We start from the raw sequence: 15,887 nt of genomic DNA on the forward strand, positions 1-15,887 counted from the left end.
GCAGCAACATTTTGTTCTCTGTTCAGATTCTATAAAGTTGTATTGAAGGAGGAAGTGAGGAGTCGCTGGAGCGCATGCGCGGAGGCGGCTGCGCGGTGACAGGCGGGACGTGACGTCACGCAGGCAGGGAGAGGCGCCGGTGTCAGGTGCGGGGAGGAAGGATGGAAGGTTCCCGGCTGGAGGAGGACACCGGAGGACAGTAGTGCCGGGGACAGCCGCTCCCATGGCGGCCTCACAGCGGGTGCGGGCCGTGCTGGATGTGGCCCTGCGGGTCCCGCCGCTCTTCACTATAGACGCCATATTAAACTCGGCCCAGGACGCTTCCGCTGGTTACCTGGCTGTGCTATGCCGGGGCCTCGTCACTCTGCTGGGTGAGAAGCACGTATACCCGCCTTATCCTGTGTGCAGCCCTTATCCCTGCATTACTCTGCTGTATGGGGACATGTATACTTACCTTATCCTGTATACTGTATATGCACATACCACAAGTACAGCCCCTACCCCTCATCACTGCTGTATGAGAGCCATGTGTGTCTACCTTACCCTATATACTATATGTGTGTACAGCCCCTACCCCTCATCACTGCTGTATGAGAGCCATGTGTGTCTACCTTACCCTATATACTATATGTGTGTACAGCCCCTACCCCTCATCACTGCTTTATGAGAGCCAGGTATACCTACCTTATCCTATAGTATATGTACATACCACCAGTGCAGCCCCTACCCTTCATCACTGCTGTATGATAGACAGGTATACTTACCTTATCATGTGTGCAGCCCCTATCCCCTCATCACAGTGCTGTACTGGTGACATGCGTATCTACCTTACCATATACTGTATAACTCCTGTATAGCCCTTACCCCTATCACTGGTGTATGGGGACATGTGTGTCTACCTTATCCTATATACTATATGTGTACCTACCACCACTACAGCCCCCTAGCCCTCTTCACTGTGCTGTATGGGAGACATGTATACCTTCCTTATCCTATATACTATATGTGTACATTCCACCACTACAGCCCTACCCCTCATCACTGTGCTGTATGACAGCCATGTGTACCTACCTTATCCTATATATTGTATATGTACATACCACCACTACAGCCCCCTAGCCCTCATCACTGTGCTGTATGGGAGACATGTATACCTTCCTTATCCTATATACTATATGTGTACATACCACCAGTATAGCCCTACCCCTCATCACTGTGCTGTATGATAGCCATGTATATTTGATTTATCTTATGTATCTGTGTACATACCACCAGTACTGCCCCTACATCACACTGCTGTATGAGAGCCTATCTGCCTTGTATTATTATTCCATGTATCTGTCTGTGTACATACCACCAGTAGAGTCCCTTATCCTAGTCACTGTGCTGTATGAGAGCCATGTACACCTTATGATATATACATGTGTACATACCCCTAGTACAGCCCCTATCCATAATCACTCTGTTGTATGAGAGCCTAGTTTATTTTAAGGGACCCAGGTGGCAACCTTATAGGGAACAGTTCTCCAATCACAGTACCCTCTTACCGCACAAAGCGTTGTTATTGGCCAAATAGTGTGAGCGTAGTTTACTACAACCTATTGAAAAACCTAGCCGTTCAAGAGGATGAATTTCCCTATGAGGTTTCCTGCTGGGTCCCCTAAAATAGACCAGCACCCCTTATCCTGTATAAACGTGTACATACCACCAGTACAGCCCCTATTCACTGTGCTGTACGAGGTTCTAGGTGCCTAACAGCTCACTGCTTTGCCGGGGCCTTGTCACTGAAGGATGAGAATAATGCGTATGTATCCCATACAAGCAGCACAGCGGCTCTCTCCCATCACTGTAGTGTGCTGGGGCCTGCTCACTTTGCTGGCTAGAGCAATGTATGCGTGCATATGTCTGTGTTTTTATTTTCCTTTTTAAAGTATTGACCTATTACAATATTATGCAATTGATTAGTGCAGCTCAACACACACCATACAATCTTGGTTGTACAGATTTGCCAAATCTATGTAGTATAAAGCCCCATCTACACCATGGGACATTGAAGCGATCCGGCGGCTCGATTAGCCGCCAGATCGCCTCTTCCGCGTGCCCGCCGCGTCCCCACTCGCCGCGCCGCATACGATTCCCCGCTCGTCCCCGCCGGCGCCGCTTATCTCCCGCACGATTCCCTGCCATTGTCCCCTCGCGGGGATCGAGCAGGGAATCGGCGGTGCGAAGATCCGTCCTGACGGATCTTATCAATCGAGCCGCATCAGTGGCGGGGCTCGATTGATAAGGAGCATCGCGGCCGCATCTACGCGTGTAGATGCGGCTTAAGGGCCAACAGATTGAAAATACCTTGAATGATTGATTGGATAAGCTCTTCTACTACATGAAAGTGGTAAGATTGAACAACCAAGATTGTATGGTGTGTGTTGAGCCTTAGGTGTATATTACTTGCATTAAGACAATCACAGCCTTTTGCTGGAGGAGGTTATATAAGGCAGGAGATACAGGGGCGGCTGAGGTTTTGGAAGGTAGAGAGGGGGTATTGTGCTGTAGGAGATACGAGGCATGCACAATAAGCAAGGCAATAAAGGCTGAGGTGTGAGGTATGCACAGATCTGACGGTTTGAGGTATGTTAAACAGGGAAGGGCGAGTTACAGTAAGTGAGAAATACAGAGAGGGAGGGATGTTTGTGTCTACTCTGTAGTTGCATAAGAAGTGCTGTGAAGAATGAATTTCACTGTTTCCATCTGACCTCTAGGCGCAAAAGAGTGTATTTGCAAATTCTTATACACGTGATTTGGTGCTTGAGGTGACCAGAGATAAAGCTCACTTTTTTTATTGCTCATTTTCAGTAGGTCACCACCTGTGCTTCACATGTGCTGTGACATATGTCCTCAGCTGATGGTCACTGGTTAGTGTGAGCAAGGTCCTGTACACATTCCTTTGTCCTGTGAAACCATCTTTACATTTCATTTTGAGCAGCAGTTTTGAACTTCCTCCAGAGCTGGGTGCTCTGTTGTATGTAGGGAGGCGGAAGCGTGAGCTTTGACTGTGGCAGTGCATAGCAGTAGTGATTTTGCAGCATGTCTGAGTGCCAACGAGTTCTTGGCAGGCATCAAAGGACACCTGTACTCGGAAAAGGCACCTTGAAAGACCATTTTGGGCTACCTAAAGGTGTGTACGCCATAATATAACGCAGAGCCAGCACTCCTCTTTGGAAAACTTTATTAAATTTATATCTAGAGTTTTGGGGCCTCGGCAAATCCCTTTATCAAGGAAAACAATGCTGCGTTATGAATGGCCCTGTCTGGGAGATCCAGCACTCGCACATTGATGTGTCCCATGTTCATATGCTCCAAAAAGTTAGGCGTAATTGAATAAAGTTTTCCAAATAGGAGTGCAGGCTGTGTCTTTTTATTATGATGTATGGACGGTGATGTCACTCAGCTGCTAACCACTGAGCCCACCACAGACCTATGCTGGTGACAGTTTAATCAAGGTAAGATCTGTCTGGATTTCCTTCACTTTAGTTTCAGTAATTTGATTTAAAGGGACACTGTAGGGGGGTGGGGGGGGGGGGGGTCAGGGGAAAATTAGTTGAAATTACCCCGGGGCTTCTAATGGTCCCCCACAGACATCCTGTGCCCGTGCAGCCACTCGCCGGTGCTCCAGCCCCGCCTCCGGTTCACTTCTGGAATTTCAGACTTTAAAGTCTGAAATCCACTGTGCCTGTGTTGCCGTGTCCTCGCTCCTGCTGATGGCACCAGGAGTGTATAGCACAAGCCCAGTATGGTCTGTGCCTGCGCAGTACACTCCTGGTGACATCAGGGGAAGTGAGGACACTGCAACGCAGGCGCAGTGGTTTTCAGACTTTAAAGTCTGAATTTCCAGAAGTGAACTGGAGGCGGGGATCGGACATCGGTGAGTGGTTGAGCAGGCACCGGATGTCTGCGGGGGACCATTAGAAGCCCTGGGTAAGTTCATATCATTTTCCCCTGACCCCCCCCCCCCCCCCCTTACAGTGTCTCTTTAAAGGATAACTGAGGCAAAGAAGGTTGTTAGAACAGGGGAAGTAGGCACGTATAGGGAGTAGTCCTCTCATGCCCACTGCCTCTCCATTCTCTCGTAAGAGCAATTAGAAGCTTCTTCCGGGTCAGCAGCAGTGCGCAAGTGCTAGGCCCATCGGCGTACCTCATTGGCCAGTCAGGATGATTAGCTGGACAATCTGCTTTGACCTCTTCTGTTCCTCTTTTCCCAGCACATCTTTGTATAGAAGAAAGACGCGAGGGCTCAGATTGAGCAGCACAGTTGCGTAGTGGTTAGCACTCTTGCCTTGCAGCGCTGGGTTCCCGGTTCATATTGCAGCCAGGGTACTATTTGGAGTTTGTATGTTCTCCCCATGTCTGCGTGGGTTTCCTCTGGGCACTCCGGTTTCCTCCCACATCCCAAAAACATACAGATGTTAGCTGGCTTCGCCATAAATTGGCCCTAGACCAGTGATGGCTAACTGTGGCACTCCAGCTGTGACAAAACTACAAATCCCATCATGCCTCTGCCTCCCCGAGTTATGCTTAGAGCTGTCAGCACCACAGCTGAAGTGCCAAGGTTAGCCATCGCTTCCCTAGACTGATTCGTATACTACACAATACATACATAGACAGATGACTATGGAAGGGATTAGATTGTGATCCCCTCTCAAGGACAGTTAAAGCGGATCCGAGATGAAAAACTAATTATAACAAGTAAATTGTCTATATATCTTATCTAAAGTTTAGATAGTTTACACAGCAATCTAGCTGCAAACAGCTTTAACAGAATATGATTATTTCTTCCTGTGATACGACAGCAGCCATGTTGTTTTGTAAACATTACACACAGGCAAAACTGATAGTATCTCCAGCTCTCTGCCTGTGACAAATTCACTCTGCTCTCATCTGCCTCTGAAATCTCTGGCTAGTAACTTCCTCCTCCTCCTGCTCCGACTGATCTCCCATAAGCCCTTGCTACAGTGCCAAGGCTCTCTGAAAAAGCTGTGGGCGAGGCCTATTTAGTTTATAGGGAGAGTATTAAAACAAAACGAAAAAGTATTTGGCTTGAGGAATGCCCTATAAACTATATGAAAGGAACACAATTATGCAATGAGTATAAGTTTATCTCGGATCCACTTTAAGTGACAAGACAATATACTCTGTACAGCACTGCGGAAGATGTTGGAGCTATATAAATACTAAATGATTAAAATCCGATAAGTGTCATGGTGCAGTCCACAGTGCCAGCTATTGCTCTGCAGGGCCTCTGCTTTCCACCAGCAGACACAGTGCACTCAACTAACCAGTGTCTGTCAGAGGTCACAGGCTGTCCCTTATCTCTGTCAGTCATTAACACGCACTACAAAGCTAGAGGCACTGTACAGGAGGCCTTACAGATCTGCTGTTTACCACATTGGATGCCATTTTGACCTTGTTTAAGGTGTGTGATCCAGACCCTGCTGCAGCCAAAAATCAGCAGGACAGCCAGGCAACTGGTATTGTTCACATGGATGCACAGCATGCTGGGAAAGGTTATTTGGCTGTAACCTTTTTGGTGTGGTTCTTTGTTGCTTCAATTTCTAGCGTCAAACTGACAGGAGAAACCATCCTTACAAAGCAAAAAATTACAGCTCTCTCGTAGTTCATGCCTGACCATAGTGAGAGCTGCTGGGTTTGTAAATGAGGGATTCGTCACATGCAACAACCTGAACAAAAATAAATGTGGGACATCCTGGACTTGTGATGTAGTCCAACACACATCAGGCCAAGCTGGCAGCTTTTTTTTTTTTTAAGTGAACTTGAGGTGAGAGTGATATGGAGGCTGCCATATTTATTTCCTTTTAAACAATACCAATTGCCTGGCTGTCCTGCTGATATATTTGAGTGGAGTAGTAGAATCCAGGGCTGTGGAGCCAGTAAGTCTTCCGACTCCTCAGTTTATGAAACCACTGACTCTGACTCCAGGTACCCAAAATGGCTCCGACTCCTCGACTCTGACTTCTTAGTCTAATACTTATCAGGGCTGTGGATTTTGTACACAAATCTTCTGACTCCGACTCCTCAGTTTATGAAATCACCGACTCCAAGTCCGGGTCCCCAAAATTGCTTCGACTCCTCAGCCCTGGTAGAATCATAACCCTGAAATAAGCATTTGCTTAATCTTGTCAGTTCTGACAATATTGACAAACACTTGATATGCATATACTTTGTTCAGGGGCTATAACTGAAAGTGTTATGCTGGGCATACACTGCACTTTCTTTCCTTATCAACCGAGCCGCTGATGGCTCGTCTGATAATATCCGACAGGTCCGATGACCTGCTAGATAGATTCCCCGCTCCGGCGGACAATAGCGGGGAATCGAGCGGCTGATAAGGAGCGCCGGCGGGGACAAGCGGGAATCGATCCGCGCAGACGAGCGAGGATGCGCCGGCATCGAGCCAGCGGCTCGACCCGCGCATAATTGCATCCAGAAACGTGCCGTGTATGCCCGGCATTATGCTGGGCATACATGGTTCGTTTTATATTCTCAATCGAGCCGCTGATGGCTCAATTGATATTAAACCTGTCCAATCACCGCGGCGGGTCGATGCCTCGCTCGATCCCCGCTGGCGGACAATGGTAGAAACGAAAGGCAGATAAGGAAGTGCCCGCGGGGACGAGCGGGGATCGATACCGGCGCATAATATAACCATGTATGCCCAGCATTAGAGGCACAGTATCAGTAGGACTGCCAGGCAACTGGTATTGTTTAAAAATATGGCAGCCTCCATGTAACTCTCACCTGGGGTTACTAGCTTCCTAGTGGCCACACGGCGCCCTGTCTCCACTTGTGAGACTTTGTACTTGACATTTGGCTAGTATATTTTTATCTGAGCCTTTGCTGCCAGGTCATTGTATCTGCTTACATCAGAGCTGCCTCATGTCTGCCAGTGGGAATAGCTGCACACTGGAAAAGTACAAGTGAATTGTGATGGGTTATTATTTCACCCTCTTATTTAGCGACATCCCTTACATCTAGAAACTTGTGCAAAAACCTGTGAATCGTTGTGACGTCCAACTCTCCACTCTCTGGAATGCTCTCTGTATTCCTCTGATTATTCCAAGAAGTGGGTGTGACCTATCTCCTGGGGGAGTGACCTATCTGCTGGGGTTGTCATCATATCTTGAAGTTCTTTGAGCTTTAAGAGATTAGCACATTTATGACCTATACATAAATATTGAACACAGACTCTATTTGTGCTGCTGCAATAAAGCAGTCACTGTATTTTTAAAATGCGATATACACATGTTTGTATAATTACATCTCTGCTGTACGAACAAAACCTAATGTGCAGTTGTCACTAGTAGGGATGGTCAATGACATGCAAATAATTTTGGGTTGATGCAGGTTTATGTAAATTTTGTATGCAAATGTATGCACTTCCTTTGCTCATGAAATAGATTACTGTAATTTAATATGCTAATTGTGGGGTGGGTGACTACAAATTAAGTTACAAAGTAGTACTATATTCTACCTATGCACTCCCCACAGAGCTTTAGTGAATTCTCTGAGAATGTTGTGCACACTGATCGCAGAGGTGTTGTCTGTCGCACTTAAACCTGGTTCAAATCGTGCATGAAGAATGTGTAATAGAGGAAGAATCGCCTCATTCTCCTGCACATCACTCTTACATGTACCCACAGTCACATTGCCTAGGGCCTGATAGATGTTCTTTGTTCCACTCTGTACCCCTACAAGTACTCTTACCAAGGACTAGTTTTGATTTCTATTTAACAGCTACTCTACAGCAATATCCCAAGTTTAGTTAAAATGCATCTGTGATGTACATAAAAAAAAAAAAAAAAAAACAGGTACACTAATGCTTAAAATTTAGGCTGTCCCTACACCTTGTCTGTTTAATAAAATTTAATGGAAACCCATTTCCGCTGGATTTCAGTGCATGATCTGCCCCCTTGCAGAAAATTTTTCTATGCCAGATATAGAAAAGGTAGTCTTTTTCTGCAAGGTGGCAGCGCTACACACTGAAACCTGGCTGATTATGGAACTCCTGTAAATCTTATACAGACAACATGCTGGGGCCGTCACGTAGGCAATGACAGGCTGGGATGGCTGATAGGGTAGTGTCGGCTTCCTGACCAAGAGCTTTTTGTTCCCAAAAAAAGAAGCCTTCCTAATATACCTTTACAATTCCTAAGTAGAGATGTGGCGAACGGTTCCCGAACCGTTCGCCGGCGAACATCTCAAAATCCATGGGCCTCTTACTACTTCCGGGTCGCAATGACCCGGAGTAGTACGCCTGCGCTGCCCGGCGGAGCGCGTCCTAGATCGCGCTCCCGTTGCCGGGCACTCTCTGCGCATGTGCGTGACGTCATGAGTGACGTCACGCTCATGCGCAGAGAGTGCCCGGATGACGTCACGCTCATGCGCAGAGAGTGCCCGGCAACAGGAGCGCGATCTAGGACGCGCTCCGCCGGGCAGCGCAGGCGTACTACTCCGGGTCATTGCGACCCGGAAGTAGTAAGAGGCCCAGAGAGGTTCGGCCCAACACTATTCCTAAGCTTTTGGCATTGATGAAATACTTTTTATGTCACATAAGGTGCGTACACACGCAATGACTGGTCCGCCGGACCCTCCCGCTGGGCGGTCTTTAGCCGACAGTATGCGTGTGTGTACGCGCTGTTGGAGGACTGATAAGACGGTTTCTGACCGATCCGCTGTTTATCAGTCCGCTGACAACACGTACACACGCGCATACTGTCGGCTAAAGACCGCCCAGCGGGAGGGTCCAGCGGACCCGTCATTGCATTTAGTAGTACGTGTGTACGCACCTTTACTTTCACTCAGCAAGATTATATGCAAATTAGGAGTTTGGGGTCAGTGGAATCATAAACTGAGTCGTCGGGTTATTTTTGTACCAAATGCACAGCCCTGTGACGCTAGCATGTTTGATAGTGGTCTTAAACCTCTAGTGCAGGCGGTCCCCAAACTTTTCTGGTCAAGGGCCGGGTCAACATACTTCAGACTGCTGGGGGGCCGAAACGTACATAAAATGATGTTGAAAAACATTACATTGAATCTAGGTATTGATTTCCCCCCCAATGATGTCCGGAGGAGAACTCCCAGCAGCAGCCATTATGTCATACGGTTCCCGAAGAACGTCTTTGTGCACCAGACAGTGAAGCATACCCAGATGACAACCTGTTTTCCAGTTGGACAGCAGTGCCACCTGATGCAGAATTGGAAGCCAGCGAATGGCTGATCTCTGGCTTCTACAGTATGTGGATGGGTGGTGACAAGACTGCTATTCCATATGTGGGCCGCAGATATTGAAAGGTGCAGCAGGCGTATCTACAAGTTATACATTTTGTGTTTGGGGGGGGGGGGGGGGGCACATTCGGCCTGCATGCCATAGTTTGAGGACCACTGCTCTAGTGCGTCTTAGACCTAACTGGAATGTCTGAATTTTTGCCTGTTTGCTTCACCATTCCACACAGAGAAGTGTCCACATCTGTGTTTGAAGGTCTTCTTGGTTGTTGTAGGTCACCCAGCCGGTTTGTCTAGTGCAGTGCGGGATGATGAAACGGAAACTGACGATGGCAGCTTCAGGCACTGCAGTCTCTGTCACCTTTGGTATGAGGACTTTAATGTGTTGGGCACAAACAGCTCCTTCCAAACAGCTGTATTCTGAGCAACAGAAGTCTGTTTTCTTGGTGTGAAAACTTTCTTCACAAGTGCTTGCTTCTTTTCCTGACTAGGCACCAGAGGAAGTCGGGGGAGAGAGAGAGAAAGGCAAATGGGGGGGGGGGGCAGTTTAGCCAGTTTCCGGAAAAAAACATTACAGCAGCTGAAGACTGAAGTTGAAAGATATGTTAACCTCCCTGACGTTCAATTTCTGCTGGATTTCTGTGCAAGAAGTGGTTTAATTAATTTTCATGAACTTTTTTGTTTGTAACTTACCAAACTTGAGTTACCAAAATATGCAATTTGAATAAGTTTCAAACACCAAATCATGCCAAAAAATTAAGCAATAATCCTAGCAGGTTGCAGAGTTGAACTGAAGGAATTTTTTATTTCAAAATGAGCAAAATGGTATTTTTAATTGATGTAAATGTGAACTCTAATATCTATGTACATTAGCCCTTAAAGAGAGTCTGAAGCCAAATTAAATACTTATTTTTACCTGCTAATTAACTTAAGCAATAGGAGCAGTGCTGAAATGCTGCATCCCCGTGGCAGAACAAGGTCTTTATAACCCCCAAAATCCCTGAGCAAAATTCCATGACTTTCCAGGTTGTGGATTTTGCTGCCCGGGGGAGGCAGAGCTTTGCGCTGTAGCTCTGCCTCTACTGGGTGCTTCCTGGAAGAGGCAGAGCTTTGCGCAGTAGCTTTAACTCTACTTGAGTCGATCTCCTCTGCGGATCTCCGCCTCTCCCCGCCCCTCAGTGAAAGAAGACTGAGAGGGGCAGGGAGAGGCGAGAGTAGCTCTAACTCTACTTGAGTCGATCTCTGCGGATCTCTGCCTCTCCCCGCCCCTCAGTGAAAGAAGACTGAGAGGGGCAGGGAGAGGCGACAATCGGCAGATACTGACTCCAGTAAAGTTAGAGCTACTGCGCAAAGCTCTGCCTCTTCCAGGAAGCACTCCCTGATTTTTTTTTTTTTTTTTTTGCCCCGAGGATTTGGGGGTTATAAAGCCCTCGTTGTGCCGCGGGAATGCAATATTTCAGCACTACCCATATTGCTTAACATAAATAGCAGGTAAAAAGAAGTATTTAATTTGGCATCAGACTCTCTTTAAAGATCTGACACATGTTCTCACCCCTTCTCTGTTAAATACAAAAATTCAAATTAAGTTCTACTGATACAGTAAAATCCCTTTATAGTACACTTCAAGGGACCTGGCCAAGTAGTTTATTAGACCAGAATTGGGCATACATTGTATATTCATACAGGAATGTGGTCGGGACCTAGGGATTATTATTTATTGGATTTACATAGCACCAACATATTATGCAGCGCTGGGCCATAAATAAGGTACAGACAATGGGGGGGGGGGGGGGGGGGGGGGGTGATAGACAACACAATACAGGTAATAAGCAGCAAAATACACAATGCCAGATCATGAACCGTAGTAGTCCCAGTAATTCTGATCCACGTTATTTTGTGGGCAGGATGCACAATCAAGTAGGATACACAAGGAGGAGGCACTGCCAAAGGCTTACAATCTAAAGGGAGAGGGTGGTGACACAATACGAGGGGGGCTGCATCGAGAAGGAAATTACTATAGCCAGATGTTTACTATAACATGACTCTACAGTAACTATTTTCAAAAATGTTGACCGCAACTATTTTCAATTTCTCCATAACTAATACTTGCCTCTCCTTTGTTTTGCAGGTATTCTGGCATCCACCGTTGTGCTGGTGTTATCACGTAAAGCACTCTTCAAGTTTTATACCATCAGCATGGCCCTAATGATTGCTGCAACTTCAGTGTTGGTAAATTATTACACCACTTTGCACATGAACTCCTACTCCTCCTATAAGTTGGAGCTCCTTCCCTCCAGCGGACCTGCCCTGTGGATGCCACTGCTAGTCTTACAGCTCATCTTCGGGATTGGTTTCGTCACATTGCTGGAGGTCCAGTCTTCGTATTCCCACCTCATCATAGTGGACTTGATAGTCCCCACTGTGGGGTTTGTCTTAGAGTTTCCAGCCGATGTTCAAGAGACCTTAGTTATCCTTTCTGGCCTCGTTCTGGCCCTCTACACGACAGTATGCCTGCTGCTCAGGTTCAAGTGGTTCTACTACTCCACAAAGTACACAGTCCTCTTGCTCAAACACATGTACCAGGTTTATGGATTACAAGTGATGATTGAGGATGCTTGGAAGAAGATCCACTTCCCCGATGTTCTTAGAGTGTTTTGGCTAAGCCGATTGGCCACCCAAGCTGTATTCTTAGCGTATGTATTAAAAATGTCAAGTGCCAGCAGTGAAGAGACTTCTTATTTTATGCAGTGGGACGACTTCTGGGAACTTGTCTGCAACCTCATCATTAGCGGTTGCGATTCTACCTTAACCGTCTTGGGTATGAGCGCAGTGATTTCTTCGATAGCTCATTACCTGGGACTCGGAATACTTGCCTTTATCGGCTCCACCGAAGAAGAGGACAAACGCCTGGGCTTCGTAGCCCCCGTTTTGTTTTTTATATTGGCCCTTCAAACTGGTCTGAGTGGCCTGCAGCCCGAGGAGCGACTGGTCCGCCTATGTCGAAACATGTGCCTTTTGTTAACAGCCATTTTGCATTTTATCCACGGAATGACGGACCCAGTGTTAATGTCGCTCAGTGCCTCGCACGTATTGTCCTTCCGTAGGCATTTCCCAGTGCTCTTGGTTTCAGCTTTCCTTTTTGTTCTTCCAGTCTTGCTCGGCTGCGTCTTGTGGCACTATTACGCCCTGAACACCTGGCTGTTTGCCGTCACGGCCTTCTGCGTGGAACTTTGTTTGAAAGTTATTGTTTCTCTGACTGTCTATACACTGTTCATGATTGACGGCCACTACAACGTCGTCTGGGAAAAATTGGATGACTATGTCTACTACGTACGTTCGACCGGCAGCATCATAGAGTTTATTTTCGGTGTTATCATGTTCGGCAATGGAGCCTACACCATGATGTTCGAATCGGGGAGCAAAATCCGGGCTTGCATGATGTGTCTTCACGCCTACTTCAACATATACCTTCAGGCAAAGAACGGCTGGAAGACTTTTGTCAACCGCAGGACGGCTGTCAAGAAGATCAACTCCCTTCCGGAAGTCAACGTCTCGGAAACCAACGAAATCGACGACGTCTGCGCCATCTGCTACCAGGAGTTTCAAACGTCTGCCCGCGTCACGCGCTGCCATCACTATTTTCATGCACTTTGCCTTCGTAAGTGGCTATACATTCAAGATACCTGCCCAATGTGCCACCAGAAAGTGTACACTGAAGATGACCCAAAAGAGACGGCCACTTTTTCAAACAACAACGGAACTGCTGTCCAGAATGAGGAACCTGTCGTGGATATGGAAGAGGAGGAGCTTGATCATCGAGATCTAAGCGATGATGACTCAAGTGATGAGGAGGTGGAGGAATTGATAGCCCGCCTGACCCATTCCACCGCCAGTGAGGAAGAGATGGATGTCCCCAACACTGATCCTTTGAGGGACTGAGCCTTTATTTATTTTAGTTCTTCTTTCTTTTTGTCTTGTCTTTTTCAAAAACAAACAACCATCAAAAAGATGGAATGAAGATGAAGCAATTATTTTGTTCTGTAACTTGGGGGGGGGGGGAAAAAGCACAATCTGAATCTCGCAGCAAAGGTCTGGATGTCTAATTGCTACTGTAAATATATCTCTTGGTCTCTTTTGTGACCTAATTAAGATGTGTACATTCTGGTACATGAAATAAAAAAAGGTGATTTCTCATCACTTGCTTTAACAGTGTGTAGAATGTACTCTAGCTTTTCTCATTAATGACCGACCACTTGATCTCATTAAAAAGGGAAACAAGGGTAGGTTTATTTACATACATATGTACAAATTGTGGCATATGAAATATTAAAGGAAACGTCCAGGTTGAATAAAAAGTAAAAATATACTTACCTGGGGCTTCCTCCAACCCCTGGCAGCCGTCCTGTGCCTTCGCCGCAGCTCCACTCCCTGCCATGGGTCCCCTCCGGTACAAGAGGCCTACTTGCCTTCCAGCGTGCGGCTCACGGAGTCATGCTGATTTCATCCGGACTGTACTGTGCAGTAGTTCTGTGCCTGCGCAGTACAGTCCGGATGACGTCAGTGAGCCACATGGTAAAGCGCAAGCAGATGCTGACCTGGTGAGGTCGGCATCTGTACCGGAAGGGACCGGGAGTCACCGGAGCTGTGGCGAGGGCACAGTGCGGCTGCAAGGGGCTGGAGGAAAGCCTCAGGTAAGTGAATTTTTACTTTATTTATCCTGGAACTTTCCTTTTAATGTGTGTTTCAGGCTATAAGATGCACCTCGGTTTAGAGGGCAAAAACTCCTCCGTGCCCCTTTGGTGTCTCCTGCTCTGCTCCCCATGTGTAATTAGCAGCAGCCACGTCCATCACTCACCTGACCCGAGGGTGCCCGCCACAATCAGCTGCCTCTCCTCTATGCAATGAGAAGGATGTGGATTTTTCCTTTTTAAATCAATCCCAGTTGCCTGACTCTCCTGCTGATCCTGTGTCTCTAATACTTTTAGCCACAGCCCCTCAACAAGCATGCAGATCAGGTGCTCTGACTGAAGTCAGACAGGATTATCTGCATGCTTGTTTCAGGTGAATGATTCAGCCACTACTGCCTCAAAGAGATCAGCAGGACTGCCAGGCAACTGGTATTGTTTATAAGGAAACATCTATATCCCTCTCAGTTAAGGTTCCCTTTAAGGGCTGATGCACACCTGAAGACTTCTCCCCAGGCTCTTTTAGCCGGGTGCTCCACCCAGCTGATATGGGTGACCACCCGGCTTTCATCAGCTTGCCTCTTAATCCTCCTATGTTGTAAGCAGAGCTGCATCGGCACTGCATTCTCCCTCGTGCTCCACCCGGCTACTTTTTTATGCCACCCAGCTGGAAAAACAATCTGGGGAGAACTCTGAAGAGTTTTCCTGAGTGCTTTGTGATTTTTAAAAGCTCCTGCTAATGTTACCCTATGTGTGTGCGCACACTGGAGCGATGTGATTTCGTATAATTTCCCCCCCTAGCATTACGTTAGTAAGAGCTTTTAAAATTTCTAGCGTTTAAAAAGCTCTTGTAGTGTGAATCAGTCTTTGCTCTGCAACTGAAAAGCAGCAAGTCTGACACCAGAAGCGCCTGCAGCTGTTATTGATGGTGTCAGAAGTCTGGAGCGTTTGACCCGATAACAGCTGAGACATTGGGAAAGCCCTGATGAAAGTATTTATAGCTTTATGAGCCGGAGAAAGACTCTTCATGCTGACAACAAATGTACACTTCAGGTTAAGTGGGTTTGCTTCAGCCAGGAGTTAGGCTCTGTAGCTTAAAGGGACCCTTAACTGAGAGGGATATGGATGTTTCCTTTTAAACCATACCAGTTGCTTGTCAGTCCTTGGCTGCAGTAGTGGCTGAATCGCACACCTGAAACAAGCATGCAGCTAATCCAGTCAGACTTCAGTCAGAGCACCTGATCTGCATGCTTGTTCAGGGGCTGTGGCTAAAAGTATTAAAGACAGGATCAGCAGGAGAGTCAGATAACTAGTATTTTAAAAGGAAAAAGCCATATCCGTCTCAGTTTATGTTCCCTTTAAAGTTAATCTGAGGTGAGCGTGATATGGAGGCTGCCATATTTATTTCATTTTAAACAATACCAGTTTCCTGGCAGCCCTGCTATTTTGCTGCAGTAGTGTCTGAATCACTCCAAAAACAAACATGCAGCTAATCTTGTCAGATCTGACAATGTCAGAAACACCTGATCTGCTGCATGCTATGGGTAAAAGTATTAGAGGCAGAGGATCAGCAGGGATAGCTAGGCAAAGGAAATATGGCTGCCTCCATATAACTCTCTCCTCAGGTTCACTTTAAAGGACAACGGACGTGAGAGGGATTTGGAGGCTGCCATATGTATTTCCTTTTAAACAATACCAGTTGCCTGGTTGCACTGATCCTCTGCATCTAATACTTTTAGCTGTAGACCATGAACAAGCTTGCAGATCAGATTTTTCTGAATACATTAGCTACATGCTTGTTTCAGGTGTGTGACTCAGACATTACTGTAGCTATAGAGACCAGCAGGACTTGTATTGTTTAAGGAAATATGGCAGCTTCCATATCCCTCACTATAGTTATCCTTA

General features: G+C 46.8%; 1 protein-coding gene across 1 annotated transcript; it reads left to right on the forward strand.

Moving 5' to 3' along the window:
• The first annotated feature begins 69 nt into the window (after positions 1-69).
• On the forward strand, positions 70-13,509 carry RNF139 (ring finger protein 139). Its single transcript, XM_068238005.1, has 2 exons — positions 70-371; positions 11,426-13,509. Exons 1-2 carry the CDS (start codon positions 224-226, stop codon positions 13,234-13,236), a joined length of 1,959 nt encoding a protein of 652 aa, XP_068094106.1. The 5' UTR covers positions 70-223; the 3' UTR covers positions 13,237-13,509.
• The last annotated feature ends 2,378 nt before the right edge of the window (positions 13,510-15,887 follow it).

Source organism: Hyperolius riggenbachi, chromosome 5, assembly GCF_040937935.1.
Source record: "Hyperolius riggenbachi isolate aHypRig1 chromosome 5, aHypRig1.pri, whole genome shotgun sequence".
NCBI classification, from domain to species: Eukaryota; Metazoa; Chordata; class Amphibia; order Anura; family Hyperoliidae; genus Hyperolius; species Hyperolius riggenbachi.